The sequence below is a fragment of the Simochromis diagramma genome, unplaced genomic scaffold (genome assembly GCF_900408965.1).
Source record: "Simochromis diagramma unplaced genomic scaffold, fSimDia1.1 OVJJ01000682.1, whole genome shotgun sequence".
In the NCBI taxonomy this organism is placed as follows: Eukaryota; Metazoa; Chordata; class Actinopteri; order Cichliformes; family Cichlidae; genus Simochromis; species Simochromis diagramma.
The window spans coordinates 3,569,667-3,583,844 of record NW_024387359.1 but is presented as its reverse complement, the minus strand read 5'-3'; the positions used below and the strand labels follow the sequence as shown (position 1 = coordinate 3,583,844).

Below are 14,178 nucleotides of genomic sequence, written 5' to 3'. Positions count from 1 at the left end.
TAGCTGGCAGCTTTTTGAACTGCGCGGAATTTGAACTGTTGACATTTCTCCTTAGATGTACAAAGAAAAATAAATGATCAAGGACAAAGTATGACAAAGTTCTCAAAGACAGCTAAAAAGACACGTATGACAACAGAGAGATCCAGTATACCTACACAGAGACATAATTTTCACAACGAGACAGAATGGTTAATAGAACACGTCAGTGACAGAACAACGACACAATGATACACACTTAAATGATTATTTTATTTTATTTATTTTGTACTGTAAAATTAATATTTTGTAGAGGGGGTGCAAACCTAGAATTAAATATAGCATATTATTAATTCGTAAAGATAAAGGTGGCTTCTCTCACACAAGTCTCCGAGATTGCTACTTTGCTGCTCAATTCAAAATAGTTATACAATGGTGTGATGATACTTGTGAGGCCCAATGGAAAAGAAATATATAATATGTGTGGGGTCATTCCAATACAAGCCCTGATAGGAGATCAGAAACTGACAACAGCTTGTCAGAAAGAACTGAACCCCTTGGCATCTTTTACATTGCTTATTTGGTTTGATTGAGTAAAATAACTAAACCTAAGGAACCACATTTTCAAGTACTTAAGTGGGTGGCTTATGACTCTGAGTTTAAACCAAACCAAATGGATTTAAAATTTAAAAACTGGTCACATAAAGGGATTAATGTATATTGTGAAATTATGGATAAGAATGGCCTTCAAAGTTTTCAAATATTAAAAAAAATATATGAGCTAGGAAAAAGTGACCTTTTCAGATTCCTACAATTACAGCAATATTTGTCCTCAAAAGTGACTAAAGAAATTAATACACAACCTAATGAAATAATGAATCTGATTTTGCAAACATACTTTAAGGGATGTAAGTCAATAATCTCTAAACTCTACCACAGTATATTAAAAAGTAGGGGAACATCAACAGATTATATTAAAAAAAGATGGGAGAAAGAGTTGTCCACTGTTATATCTTCTGAACAATGGGACAATATGTGTGAGACTGCTACTTCAACCTCATCTTCTGCCAACTGGCAAAAATTTAGTTGGAAAAACTTGGTATGATTTTTCATAACACCAAAACAACAAACAGGGGGAAATTCCTCATGCTGGGGGAGCTGTGGGAAACTGTTGCAAATCATACCAACATATTCTGGTCTTGTCGAAAACTCTCTAAATTTTGGGGAGATGTCAAAGATAGAATAGACTATAGGCTTTAAATCAAAACAACGGTCCGTCATAACATTTTATTTAGGAGACTTACCCGAAGAATTAATTAATTAATATACTGACCCCACTGTTCTGGATGACTGGTTGAGCGTTGTTGAGGAGATTCATAAAATGGAAAAACTTACCTTTTGATTAAGGTTGCAAGCTAATATTTATACCACAAGATGGTGTAATCTATCCGAAATGAGTATGGGTCTCTCTCTCTCTCCCCCTCCCTCACACACACACACACCTTTTTTTTCTTTCCTGTTTGCGCCTACTCACAGCTATATAAACTTCTGCAGGCCTCTCCTAGGCTGCTCATACATCTGTATATGTGTTGTCAATTCATGAAAATAATGTCATGTTCTCATTGCCAGAATTGCTTTGTAGGGAAAAAGCTGTGTTTTTCAGTCAACTGCTTGTTTTGTTGTTTGTTGTTTGTTTGTTGTTTTCCTTTTCTGTTATAAAAATATTTAAAACCTTTATATTAAAAACTAAGTAATAAAAACATTTTATATTCTGTTTTGTCTTGTTTGTTTGTTTTTTAATGGAAGAACTGTGCAGACTGCTTAAAGCTGCTTGAGAGTTTGAAGAGTGCATGATATTGTTAAAGGCACCAAATGAGGGGACTTCATCTGGCGCAGCCAAACTAAAGAGGTAAAAATAAACAGAATATATTCAGCAAAATGGAAACCCAAACACCAGAGGAAGAAGCGTGGGACCCCAATCGGGGGCCTTGGCAACAATGTTGGCCCAATCCACACTTTATACCCAGTGAAGGGCCTTGGCAGCAGTAGCCCAATGCCTAATTTATACCCAGTGATAGCAGACCTCCATTTAATATGAGAGATAGGTTGCTGCACTAAGATTCCAACTGCAGGAATCTCAGCACATTCAGCCAACAAGTCATTACAAAATGGTAGCTGCAAATCACAAAGCTGCCAAGTGTAAAACCCATAATGATTGGCTTCGCTTGCAGTTAAAGTGCTGCAGAGAAAATGCAGAAAAATACATTCTCAAGCTCCAAGAACAGCTGGAAGAGGCTCACAGAAACAGGCCTGAGTCCAGCACAGAGGAGAACTCTCTGAGGAGAGTGATGCTCCTGTTGAAGAGAGCAACACAGCTAACACTGCTGTGGAGCTGAGTGTGAAGGCTTCAACACAAACCACAGAGGCTCCAGAGCTGAAAATAACTGGAGGGAGAAGCTGAATTGGAATCCAATGTAAGAAACAGCAGGAGGAGATTGAACAGCTCCGTGAGCAACTCCTCAAAGTAAAAAAAGATATAGAAGAGGAAGTTGCAGAATGCAAGAATAAGAACAACAAGCCCACTGTGAGTTCACAGACCTCAAAATCAAACTCTGCACCAGTAAAGCCCTTTGTGGAAAAAAAATCAATTGAAGGCGCAAAACTTTTAACAAGAACTGGAAAAGACCGAAGCTTCCTAATGGAAACTGTAGATAAGCAAAACCAGGAGAACACAAACATAAAAAACAAACTCCAGGAAGCAGAAGAAGAAAAGATAATACTGCAGCAGACTGTGCAGTCTCTGGAAGAGACAATGAAAAACCAAGAAGAGTCCAACGTTACCAAACCAGATAATTGGCAACATGATCCCAATTCAAACAATGTATCCAATGATGAGTTGTCACAAACAGAACCCAATCCAAACTTTATACCTAATGATGGGTTGTGGCAACCAGAGCACAGTGCCCACTTTATACCCAATGATGGGCAGTGGCATTACTAAACTAGATCATTCTCAGGCCCAAAATGAGACACTCCACGAGACTGTGCAAGAAAAACACATAAAGGAGGCCAGCAATACCAAACAAGAAAATCCAGAGGCCAAAGATGAAAACATGTGCAAAAAGAAAAAGAACAAGAAGCTCTGCTGGCTGCTTAGACTATTCACTTAACTGACTTCAACTCCATTTCCTATAAAATAATCAATTATACACCACTAAATATTAATAGCAAATAACTGTGTTAACCAGAGAGTTACTTCCAGTGCCTAAAGGTCAATTTTAAGGCATATTTGCTTTAATTTTCTGACATATATAACCCCCTCCCCCCAAACCACAGCAGATGCCCACCCGTTCCCCAGCCTGGTACTTTGGGATGTTTTCATTTCCACTGTCGCCAAGTGCTTGCTCACAAGGGATTGTTGTTTTTTATCTTTAATTCAGTTGTATGAAAATTCTGCTGAATTGATTAACTTCCGCTTATCCTTTTCAGGGTCGCAGGGGGCACTGGAGCCTATCCCAGCTGTCTTAGGGTGAGAGGCAGGGTACACCCTGGACACCAGATCAACACATAGACCCACTTTCACACCTATGGGCAATTTAGTGTTTCCAATTAACCTAACCAAACACAGGAAGAACATGGGAACTCCAAACAGAAAGACCCTAGCCTGATGGTGGAATTGAACTGAAGACCTTCTTGCTGTGAGGCAACAGTGCTAACCACCTTAACTTAACACTAGAAATAAATATCTACTGTTGATAACCTTTGGAGCAATATTAATGAAATCCATATAACAACATGCCTGGCTCAATGGTTCATGGAACTATTAACAGTTACTGCACAAAAATATTATGCATTATTGATTTCAATGTATTGATTTTTGTATCTTGCTACTAGCTAGCACTAAGTCCAGTTTTCAGACCAGCTTGAACAAGAAGAGTTCAGTTCTGCCAGCTATTTGTCTTGGGGCTTCTTTGTGAATGACAATTCATCCCACAATCATCATGTTCTTTGTGCTACTGGTATAAACCACCAGTCTCTGTGATGCCCAGTGTTAAATAAAGGTTTGTTATTTTACAAATTTTTGGTTATTTTTATGGATATCAGATGACCACATTTAGAACATAATTACAGAAATTTAAAAAAATCACATTGTTTAAGTATGGGAAAAAAACCTACTAAAATTAAACAACTGCACTTTGTGCTTCTTATTGTTCCAACTGTTGTAAGGAGTCTGCTTAAGTTTCTTCAGATAGGTCAAAGGTCAGTGCCGTTGGCTTTATGGTCTTCCAACTCTTCCTTCTTGCTTGTCTTCATTCAGTGGTTGCCAGGCTCACATAACCTATAAAACTAATGTTATCTGATACCTTCAAACACTATTATTTTAAGGAAAGTTTGATTTTTTTACGGTTTGTTTTGTCTGCTATGATTGTTTTTTTTTTACTTTTTTGTTTTTAAACTTTTCTTCTCTTTTTTTTCACCTCAGAAAGAAATGAAAAAAAGGAGTAGAGAAAAAATAAAAGAAAGGGGTAAAAGAAATAAACATTAACAAAGAAAAGTGACAAAAAGTATGTAAAAGAATGAAATGAAAAAGAAAACAAGGAAAAAACAAAAAAAACAAAACAAGGAACAGCTAAAAAAAAAAAAAAAAGAGCCAATGTAAGGAGAAAGGAAACATGTCAATGAAATAAGACTTAGAGGAACACAAAAAAAAGAATTAATGATACACTGACAGTCTGATTCTGGTGAAATGTTGACATTTATTCTGACAATAACAAGTTTCCACACATTAGCAGAAGAAAAAAAAACGGATGCTCATCTAAACAATGCACTAAACAACTGTTTCCCCCCCACACACACACACACCATATGGCTATTTCTATGAGAGCATTAATGAATGCACTCCCAGGCCCTTAATCCTGACCCATACTTAATTCTGTTCTGAACCCTAGAACAGCTCAATGAAGGTCTGTCACAAAATGATGACCAGAAAAAATTCCCTGACTTCACTCCCAGCTAAAACCCAGACTGTACCTCACAAAGACAACCATATATGGGTAAAGCATGCAAGATGACCAAAGCTTCAGAGAGATATTGGTTAACATAAGGGATGACTTACATGTTTAAAATAACAGAATTTCAGTAAAACCTACTACTGACCTCAGCAGGGACATTCTCCCATTTAGTTTCCATATACTCAAACGCTTTGAGAAATACAATAAGAAAACATGGCTGCAGCATTAAACTTTTCACACAAGGACTAGGACAGAGGGAATCATTGCAATTTCATTTGCAGAACACAACACACAGATACAAGATTAATACACATAAATATATATTGCATAAAGTTATTTTTATGTCAAGTATTACTACAGTTGTGATTCTACCATGGGAAGGAGAAATGGCTTTTTAGGTATAATCATCATCTGCATCAGTAAGCCAAGAGGATTGTTTTGATACAAAGATTAATAATAATGTTAATATGAGGAATGCTTCCAAACAGGGTTTTGCAGACATGTTGCACACATGTATTCTGACACATGCTATCAGACAGACAGAATAGTAGTAAGCAATGGGTCATGGTCCAGCCTGTGTGTTGTATTTAAGCATTTAATACTACACGTGGGGGAAAAAAATGTAAAAACAAACAAATAGTGCAGGAGAAATAAAGAAAAAGACAAGAAAAAGAAAACAAGAGATGGAGAAATAAAGAATTAAAGTAATAAGAAATGATAGAGTGGCGTAAAGCTAAGTAGGAAAGAAAAATGAAAGAAAAAGGGATCGGAATGAAAAATTAAAAATGAAGAGAAACATGGAAAAATTTGGAAGAAGGGTAAAGAGCAAAGTAAAAAGTGAAAAGAAATAAGGAAGTAGTAAAAAGAAACTGAAAAAGTAGGAAAAATGAATTTCTTGGTTAAGTTTGTGGGCCTATTTTAGGTCTATTCACTACAACACCTTGTGCTTTTATTTCCAGTGTTCCCTAACCTGGAACTCCTTTCTGGTGTAGCAGCTGATTCAAATTTGGCTCTTCTCGAGTAATAAAGTAGGCCACAGATGTTAAGCACTGTGTTTCAGTGTACAGGGAATTTCACATTTGGACTACCTGGTTTTGCCACCTTTTTGGATCCATTCCAAGAGTTTATAAAAATTTCAGTGAAATCAAAGATACATTATTTGCTCTTTTCCTCTTGGAAAAATATTGCTGCCACCAAATTGTTCGGGCTCTTATTCATTGCATTTAATGTACTAGCACCATGGCCCCTCAAGTAACGACAACCTATAACCACTATAAAGTAAAATCTTGTTTTTTTGCTCATTAACACTGTAAGTCAAGATAAGGTTCACTTTTCTTTTTTTTGTCTGAGTTGTGCCTCTATTTTCTAATCTAAAGACAGGCAGTAGCAAGAAAAGACGCACAGTCCTGCACAATAAACGCTGCATGAAAGTCTTTTAATATTGCTCATATTCGCGTATGTTAATGTAACTATTTTGTTCATACAAAATAAGTTTTGTATTTTGATTGTGAGTAACATATGCCATGCACATTCCAGCTGCAACACTTGCTCTCTTTATGTGTTATTTAACAGTAATTACTTGTACTAACGTGAGCTGTTTTGCAGATTAAGTAAGTGCTACTTAAATGTATAACCTCGCAGAACTTTCTACTGTGTGCATCTGCTCTAGACAAATAGAGATACAATGACAACTATTGGTAAATTAGTGGAAACAAAAGGCTCAACCAGAACCAAAGTTTAGTGTAAAAATGCCTCCATACAACAGATATGACATATAAAGACTTGCATGAAAAGGTGTAACCATCAAAGTAGCACAGTTAAAAGTTTGTCACACATAACTCTACACATACATCACAGAAAACCGCCTGTGCTGATGTGATTCTACAGCAAATAATCTACAGTACAAGCTACAGCATGAGTATGTCTGATTCTCTAAACACCTTTACATTTCTAAAGACTACTGTTAGGTTAAATGTTGATTGACTGCTGCGTTCATTTTGGATGAATTTAAAAACATCTACATTTTTTCAGAGTATTTTAATGTCTTACATTTGAGCTTTAATCTCTCGACTGTGGGCAGGTGAAGCTGCAGAAATACTGTACTCAATAAAGTGCATCAAAATGGGTAACAGCATAGGAACAAAATGATAACAGCTGCTTTTTACAAACACTGTAAAGATGGCTCCCTTTTAGGCCAAGTTCCTCTAATGTGACCCTTAAGTTAGTGTTTGCACAGTAACAAGTAACAGCATCAAGAAAATACTTAAAGGGCGTTTCAGATACCTGTTTAGTAAACGACACACATCATTTTTCAGTCTTGTGTAAGTAATTACATGAGAATGAGATGATTTAGCGTTAAAGTGCATCATTTTTGCCAAACTCTGAGGAGCAGAGTAGTGTTCGGGACCGCCACCTCATTCAGTTTTATAAAAACACAGCATTGCTCGTTTGCTCTGGATGCACAGTGGAAGGCTGGCAGACGATCTTCAGTATGGAATCTGGTTTTGGTAGTACTGCAGCATGTCGTATGTCTTGCTCCTGTTAAAATGAAGTTAACAAATATTTATTAGAAGGAACAATGTTAAAGCAAAAAGGTGTTTCTATATTTTTATTATTAACTATGGGTGTGTTGATAAAGTTCTTTAATATCCCAAAATGACACTATACAATATTTGACCAATTTTGGCAATGGGCTTATACATTTGTCTTTTGTAACAACTGCAGCACAAATTAAGTAATGCAAGTATTTTGTCACCTGCTACTGAGGAAACAGCTTTGGATGACTTTGATGATGAATGCTGCCGCTTCTTTTTCACTCATTTGTGGATTAAAACGTCCTCTGACAAAAAACAAAAGAAAAAACAATCAATGTGAACACATTTTGGGTGGAAATAACAGTTTCACAGTCCAGTGGCACTGGAAGTGTGCCTTACATGCTGCACTCATTGTTTTTTTTAACTCCAGGTGGCTGCGTTTTGTTTGTCTTCCTTTTTTGACACCTACAGAATAGCTGTCAAAACACATATTACCAAATATTTATTTCTATACTAGTTTTTATAGTGCTCTAGTCTCAGCTAAATTGGCAGGATTTTACTGCATGGGAGATTTTTGACATAATATTGACTACATACAATATAACTCACCACAGAAGCAAAAACACTCAGATGTCACACTGTTGAACTTACTTGAGAAGTTTTATGGTTTGTCCTCTGAAACATGGGAGTCCAGTGTCCAGCATAAGGGTCACTAGAGAAACTACTGCATCCATGTATGGGCTGTTTGACCAGAGAAAACAAAACATAAACTTACAATACCAACAACTTCTTCGCCACTACTTTCTTCACAGATGAAGCCCATGTAGCACAAAAATTAATTGACAGAAACCTTTAAACAACCATGAAAGCCTTTTTGTTTTCTAAAAAAGTACTCGAGACACTTGTTTGTTTGTTTTTTCAGCTTCATACCGTACAGCCAGATATCCTCTGACACACATCTCCATGAACCATTTAAAAGGTGTGGCCTCCATCTTGCCTCCCATGATCATCACCATCTCATCTGTCAGCTTGATGTCTGGCTCCCAGCCCAGGTTACCTCCAGGAGAGCTCTCAAACATGAAGCCAAAATCTGCAAACAAAATATGCCAAACCTTCACCATTACTCTGTAAAATTGATGAAACTACTCTCTGGTGTGTACAATCTTGTTTTAAAACATTGTGCCCAGATTTGAGCAATAATTAATAAAAGTTAATAATGATCATAATTACTGAAACAATAATAACTACTGTCCATCAAGTGTGGACATTCAAGAAGCTTACAGTTAAAAAAAAAAAATCATAAAATAATAATAGTTAAAAAAGGAAACATCCAGATCAAACCCATACACCCCACCTATGTGAATGAGGTGGCCCTTGCTGTCCAGCATGATGTTGCCATTGTGTCTGTCTTTGATTTGCAGCAGGAACAGCAAAAGGCTGTAAGCGGCCATACTGCGGATGAAGTTGTAACGAGCCTGCAGAAAGAACATACACGTGATAATGAGGTATAATTATGCCCATTTCCCACCACATTCAAAAATCTCTCAGATGACAGTTCAGTCCATGTTCCACAAAGCATTCACACAAGGATCATGGATATGCCTTTTTCTTTTCATGTCAGGAACTCATTAATTTTACTAGTGTTTCAGTACAGTTTTAGATAAGCAGGTTAAGTTAGTCTATTAAGAGAAGTGACTGTTAAGAAAGCTTCACAACAAAATTGTTTTTCAGTTAGGTCTTTTGTATGGCTGGTTACACTCAACTATAGCTTGATAAGTACTTAGTTTAGTTTGTCTCATAAGATGGCTCCTGTGTCACGCTAAGAGATAAGAGTCATATATCTCTGCTGTGACCACACAAACAATGTGTGTGATTTCTCTCGCTTAAACCACTATGTTGTGTGTTGAAAACTGCTTTGTGCTACTATTAGTCCACACATGCTGGTCACTGTTACTGAACTGATGTTTAGGAGTCTTAGCAGACTAAGCTAGCAATATACACCTTGCTTAAAATGGCAGACAGCAAACCACCAACCACAACGTGTCCCTGTGATTACTAAATTTCAGATTAAGACACTCATGACACATGTCTGTAGCCATATGGCTATTCCACTTTTACTTTGAAAAGACTTTTTGGCAGGCTATCCTACTAGGCTAGCCTCTCATACTAGAACTATCTATGAATCCTTCTGAACTATTAATAAATCCTCATTATGAAATATGCAAAACTGATTTGAACAGTCCCATAATTTAAGCTCCATACCTTCTGGAAGGCGAGGGTGGATTCATCACCATACTGATTCCGGAAGTAATCATACATCCCAAAGTCAGTCTGTCTACCGAGCTGGTCCCTGGATTTACAATCTGGGATGCACTCAATCACACCACACTGAGAAAGAGAAGATGTGATGATGTGTGACGTTTATCAGAATATCCTCCATTATTATCCCAAATCAGCTACAGAAGATTACAGGAAAAGTAACTTTGTGGCAGATGCACAAAATGTCAAGTCGACAATTTTCTCTGATGTACATTAGTTTGTAAAACATACACCATGTTTAGGGTCACTTTCCAACATGGTCTGTCTTTAGAATAACAACAACAACAAAACTGGATATGCTCATTTACAGTATTAAAAAAATAATGTGGAAGCTTACTGGCATTTGTTTTACATTTAAAGATGATATTTTATACAAAATTAATGTTTTCATTGTTTTAGAGTACAATTACAAAGTATGTAATATGACGATACCATTGTTTTTTTCTTTCTGTGTATCTGAACACTGTACTGGTTTACAGTGATGTCAAACCAGGACAGGTATGCACAGCTGGAACAGAGCCAAACTGGCAGTTGCTTTGCATTCTAGCATTATATTTATTTTTACTGAGTAACTAGAAGAGTTGTTCTAGCATGTTCCAGTTTGTCAAGATGCTGCTGACCTGCACAAACACTGAAACAATAGGGGGATGTAGATGTGTCAGAATGAATTTTACATGGTATTTTAAGCTGTAAATAAAATAAAACATTTTGGGGACAATGCAATTTGAATTAGAGCTACATAGAGCTGTATTCCATTCCTATAGTGTTCTATTTAGATTGTTTTATTATTTTTATAAATAAAATGATGAAAAATCTTTAAAAAAAAAAAAAAACATTAAATTTTTAATACTTAGTACTGAAGTAAATGGGGAAAGGAGATGAAAGCAGAAGAGATAATAGAGAAAAGAACCATACCCCTGGTGCAGTAGCCACCACTCTGTAAGGGAAGACGAACAGATCCAGGCCGACCAGCTGGAAGATATTCTTAAAAAGCCCTATGATCTGCAGTGCAAGCATATCCTGGAGAAATGAGAAAAACACAAAGGGAAATTAGTCTGAGTATGAAGTATGAAGTGTCAGACATTGATCAGTCAAAGAAAAATGTTGTACCTGTCTGCAGTCATCTCCCACTTTGAAGATGGCTGCCTGCCAGCAAACCTTCTTTGACCCATCTGGATTCTCCTCTCCATCTTCCAGAGAGTCTGATGGGCAGCGGAGACCCTCCCTCTCTAGTTCACTCACTCCGCAGCGCTTCACCTTGAACTTGGCCAGATAGGGAGCCTTGGCAGCACTGCAAACACAGAAAACACACACAAACACACACAAACACACACTCCCATAAGTTACAGTCATACTTATCATTGAAACTACTCTATGAAACACAAATAAAGACCCAACATTACCTCTGCATAGGTGTTCCAGACTTATAATCAATGTCCAGTACTATGGCTTCAGGATTACTAGGCAGGTAACAACCTAGAAAACAGCAAGACAAGATACAAATATAAGATTCAAACTCTCAAAGGACAGAAGGGCCTGAAGCACAATGATTAATTCACAGCTTCTGCCTTTGCAAGCAGACTAACATTTCAGCACTGCTGTGTCTTTGTCAGAGTAAACAGAGCAGTGTTGTAACCTTAAATCTGTTTGCAAAATTAAAGGGTGTAAATTAAACACTTTAATCTGTCCCTTCAAAGCTTGCTCTCCTAAGAAGCACACTATACAGGCAGGAAGAAATGCCTGACCTTATAAGAATACACCTTTATTTTACAACACAAAGGGCTTATGCAATGTTTTAATATCACAACACAGGCATGTGTTTGTCTGTATGGACAAAAGGTATTATATATTGGCCAAGTGGTTGGAAACAAAACAAACTGATTCTGTGAAGTGAAGATATTTTATCAATATCATTTGACACAATGAAAGAACATTAAGTCAGTCTTTAAGGGACAGTCTGTAAATAAATAGCTGTAAATAAATAGCTGCAGGATCCTTATTCAGACCCATACAATATGACTAAGAGCAAGCAAATATATTTATTCATCTTCATATTGATATTTTTTCTTTTTTTGTGCTCGGTACAAGCTCAGTACAGAGTTTTACGTTATAATGTATTATAATGAATGTAAAGTACTGGTGGATGCTCATAATAAACATGACCAAAGTCATTTTTTCTACTCTCTATATGATGTCATTTTGAGCACCCCACCCTGTTTATACAATGTGATGTTAAAATATTTAGATTAAAACTGTTTTCACAGAAGATTTAACTGTAGTCTACAGTTTACAGAGTCAAATAGGCACCCATATTTACTCTCAGACAGTTCCTTACCTGGCTGCACTTTGATATCGGACAGAGCTTTGAGGCAAGCTCTCTTTCTCTCCTCGCCCTTTGGAACTGGCCTGGGGAAAAACGCAAGCAGCAAACACAGCAGAATTTAAACTTCTCTGTGGTTGTGGCACATACATGACCCTGACGAATAGCAGAATACTAGCTAACAGACTTACTTGATAATAGCAGAAACGTTGGTGATTTTGTTGAAGAAGTCAAACTCTCTCTGGTAGAAATCTTTGGCAGGACCTGACAGTGAACCTGTGATCTCCTCAACCATCTGCTCCAACAGCTCCCCAATGTCAGCTATGCAGAAACATTCATTTTAATTTTAAGTTTTTCTACTCTACTTGAGAACGCTCTTTATACAGCGTGTCTTATTATTAAAAAAGCAGATCCTCATTCAATTCTAAGGGTTTGTTTTTTTTTATATCAGGACATAATAAAATAATCATCTGGTCCTCACCAGTTGTTAAAAACATCCGAGTAGAAGACGTGTAACGGTGATGAGACAAAACCTTTTACCTTTGCATTCAAACATTAATATTTGAGTTTGTCATTTGTAAATATGTTTTTATTGGAAAATTACAAGACCAAGCAATATGAAAAAAGTGTTCTCTCTCTCTCTCTCTCTGGTGTACAGTACTTATGTCGATAGACATAACTGGTAAGAACTGCAGAGCTGATCTTGAATAGTGCGGTAAAGAATTAACTTGGTAGCTTGGTCTAGTAGCTTTGGTGTAGAGCTCCTTAAATGTACTTTTAATAGGTGCGAACATTATTGTAGTTTGGTTCCCTATTTGGTAATGTCTTGGACATTATGGTTAGTGCGGCTTGTGATTCTAGTTCTTCAGATCTGGAGCAACCCTTTGATTTCTTTCCCCCCCCCGCTATTATGAGGTTTAAGAATTTTTCCTGATAAAACCTATTTATAAAACCTATCAAGAACAGATTTGCAACCTGGGGGAGATACCACTTGCACTCTTCTATATGCCAGTTACACTATTAGAAATCTCCAGCTTGGCCATGCCATATTACTATATCTAGCATTTTTACTAGCGTTTTCTTTTTTCCTCCTTGAATTTGATCCAGGTTACTCATGTTGCTGGCTAGAGGAATTGGATTTGGTAAGGGTGTTGGTATCAGCTGGCTTGATGGGTCAGCTGGCCATTTTATTAAATGGGATATGTTTTAATGTTGCGTTATTGTTTATAAATTATGATTTTTTTTTAGATTAATTTCCAATGTCAAGGTGGAACACTGATTTTTTTAAGAATGGGGGTGTAAAGCCCCTCTCACTCTCAAGAAAGTCCTGGTCTGCTGTTACTGATGACTGGCATGGGAGGATCGTCAGCTAATGCAGCTCACCTCAGGCTATAAAAGTTGGCCCCGAAGAACTGTTAAGTCTGTCTCTTCCAATCCATCTTGCATCAATACATTGGTTATCTTTGTTTTTTTGGTTAGGTTATGTTGAATAGATTATCTTTTATTTAAGTAAACTTTTTGTGTGAACTCTTTCTTGGTTACCCACTTTGAGTCAATTCATGATAATAGAATATGTCGCTTATTTCTTATTAAACTTATTCTGCCTTTACTTTTTTATGGTCACCTTTTATCTATTACTTATTTCTCAAAAAGCTTAAATTGGACTTAACTAGGTTAACTTTGTACGAGACAGTTGAAGGAGCTTGAAGAGCTGAATAGAAACTGTTTCATGTTTTACTCTGAAAAAGTATTTTTACTGAGTGTGTTCATGTAGGTTTTAATATAACCGGAAGTTAGGGTGAAACTAAATGTTTTTCATTCTTTTCTTTCTTTGTTACTCAGACTAACTAACGCAATTTGATAAGTCTCTACTCACGGTCTTTTTGGTGGCCCTCTTCATCCATAAAGATGTTGGTCTTCATGTTCCAGATGAACTGGTGGGCAAGAAGCTGAGACTTCTGAGCTGCCCACAGGATATATTCTCTCACGTAACCCATCTAAGCGAGACAGAGAGTAG

General features: G+C 36.8%; 1 protein-coding gene across 2 annotated transcripts in view; it reads right to left on the bottom strand.

Annotated features, from left to right (window-relative positions):
• Positions 1-4,917: 4,917 nt before the first annotated feature.
• pi4kaa (phosphatidylinositol 4-kinase, catalytic, alpha a) overlaps positions 4,918-14,178 on the bottom strand; it is a 41,917-nt gene continuing 32,656 nt past the window's right edge. For both annotated transcript variants that reach the window (XM_040007371.1, XM_040007372.1), the window contains exons 43-54: positions 14,038-14,158; positions 12,353-12,482; positions 12,177-12,247; positions 11,245-11,317; positions 10,952-11,132; positions 10,757-10,861; positions 9,785-9,910; positions 8,877-8,997; positions 8,453-8,612; positions 8,174-8,263; positions 7,744-7,827; positions 4,918-7,526 (exon numbers count right to left, since the gene is read on the bottom strand). In XM_040007371.1, coding sequence (XP_039863305.1) covers positions 7,475-7,526; positions 7,744-7,827; positions 8,174-8,263; positions 8,453-8,612; positions 8,877-8,997; positions 9,785-9,910; positions 10,757-10,861; positions 10,952-11,132; positions 11,245-11,317; positions 12,177-12,247; positions 12,353-12,482; positions 14,038-14,158 — 1,314 coding nt within the window. In that variant the 3' untranslated portion in view covers positions 4,918-7,474. The remainder of the gene's footprint in view (positions 7,527-7,743; positions 7,828-8,173; positions 8,264-8,452; positions 8,613-8,876; positions 8,998-9,784; positions 9,911-10,756; positions 10,862-10,951; positions 11,133-11,244; positions 11,318-12,176; positions 12,248-12,352; positions 12,483-14,037; positions 14,159-14,178) is intronic.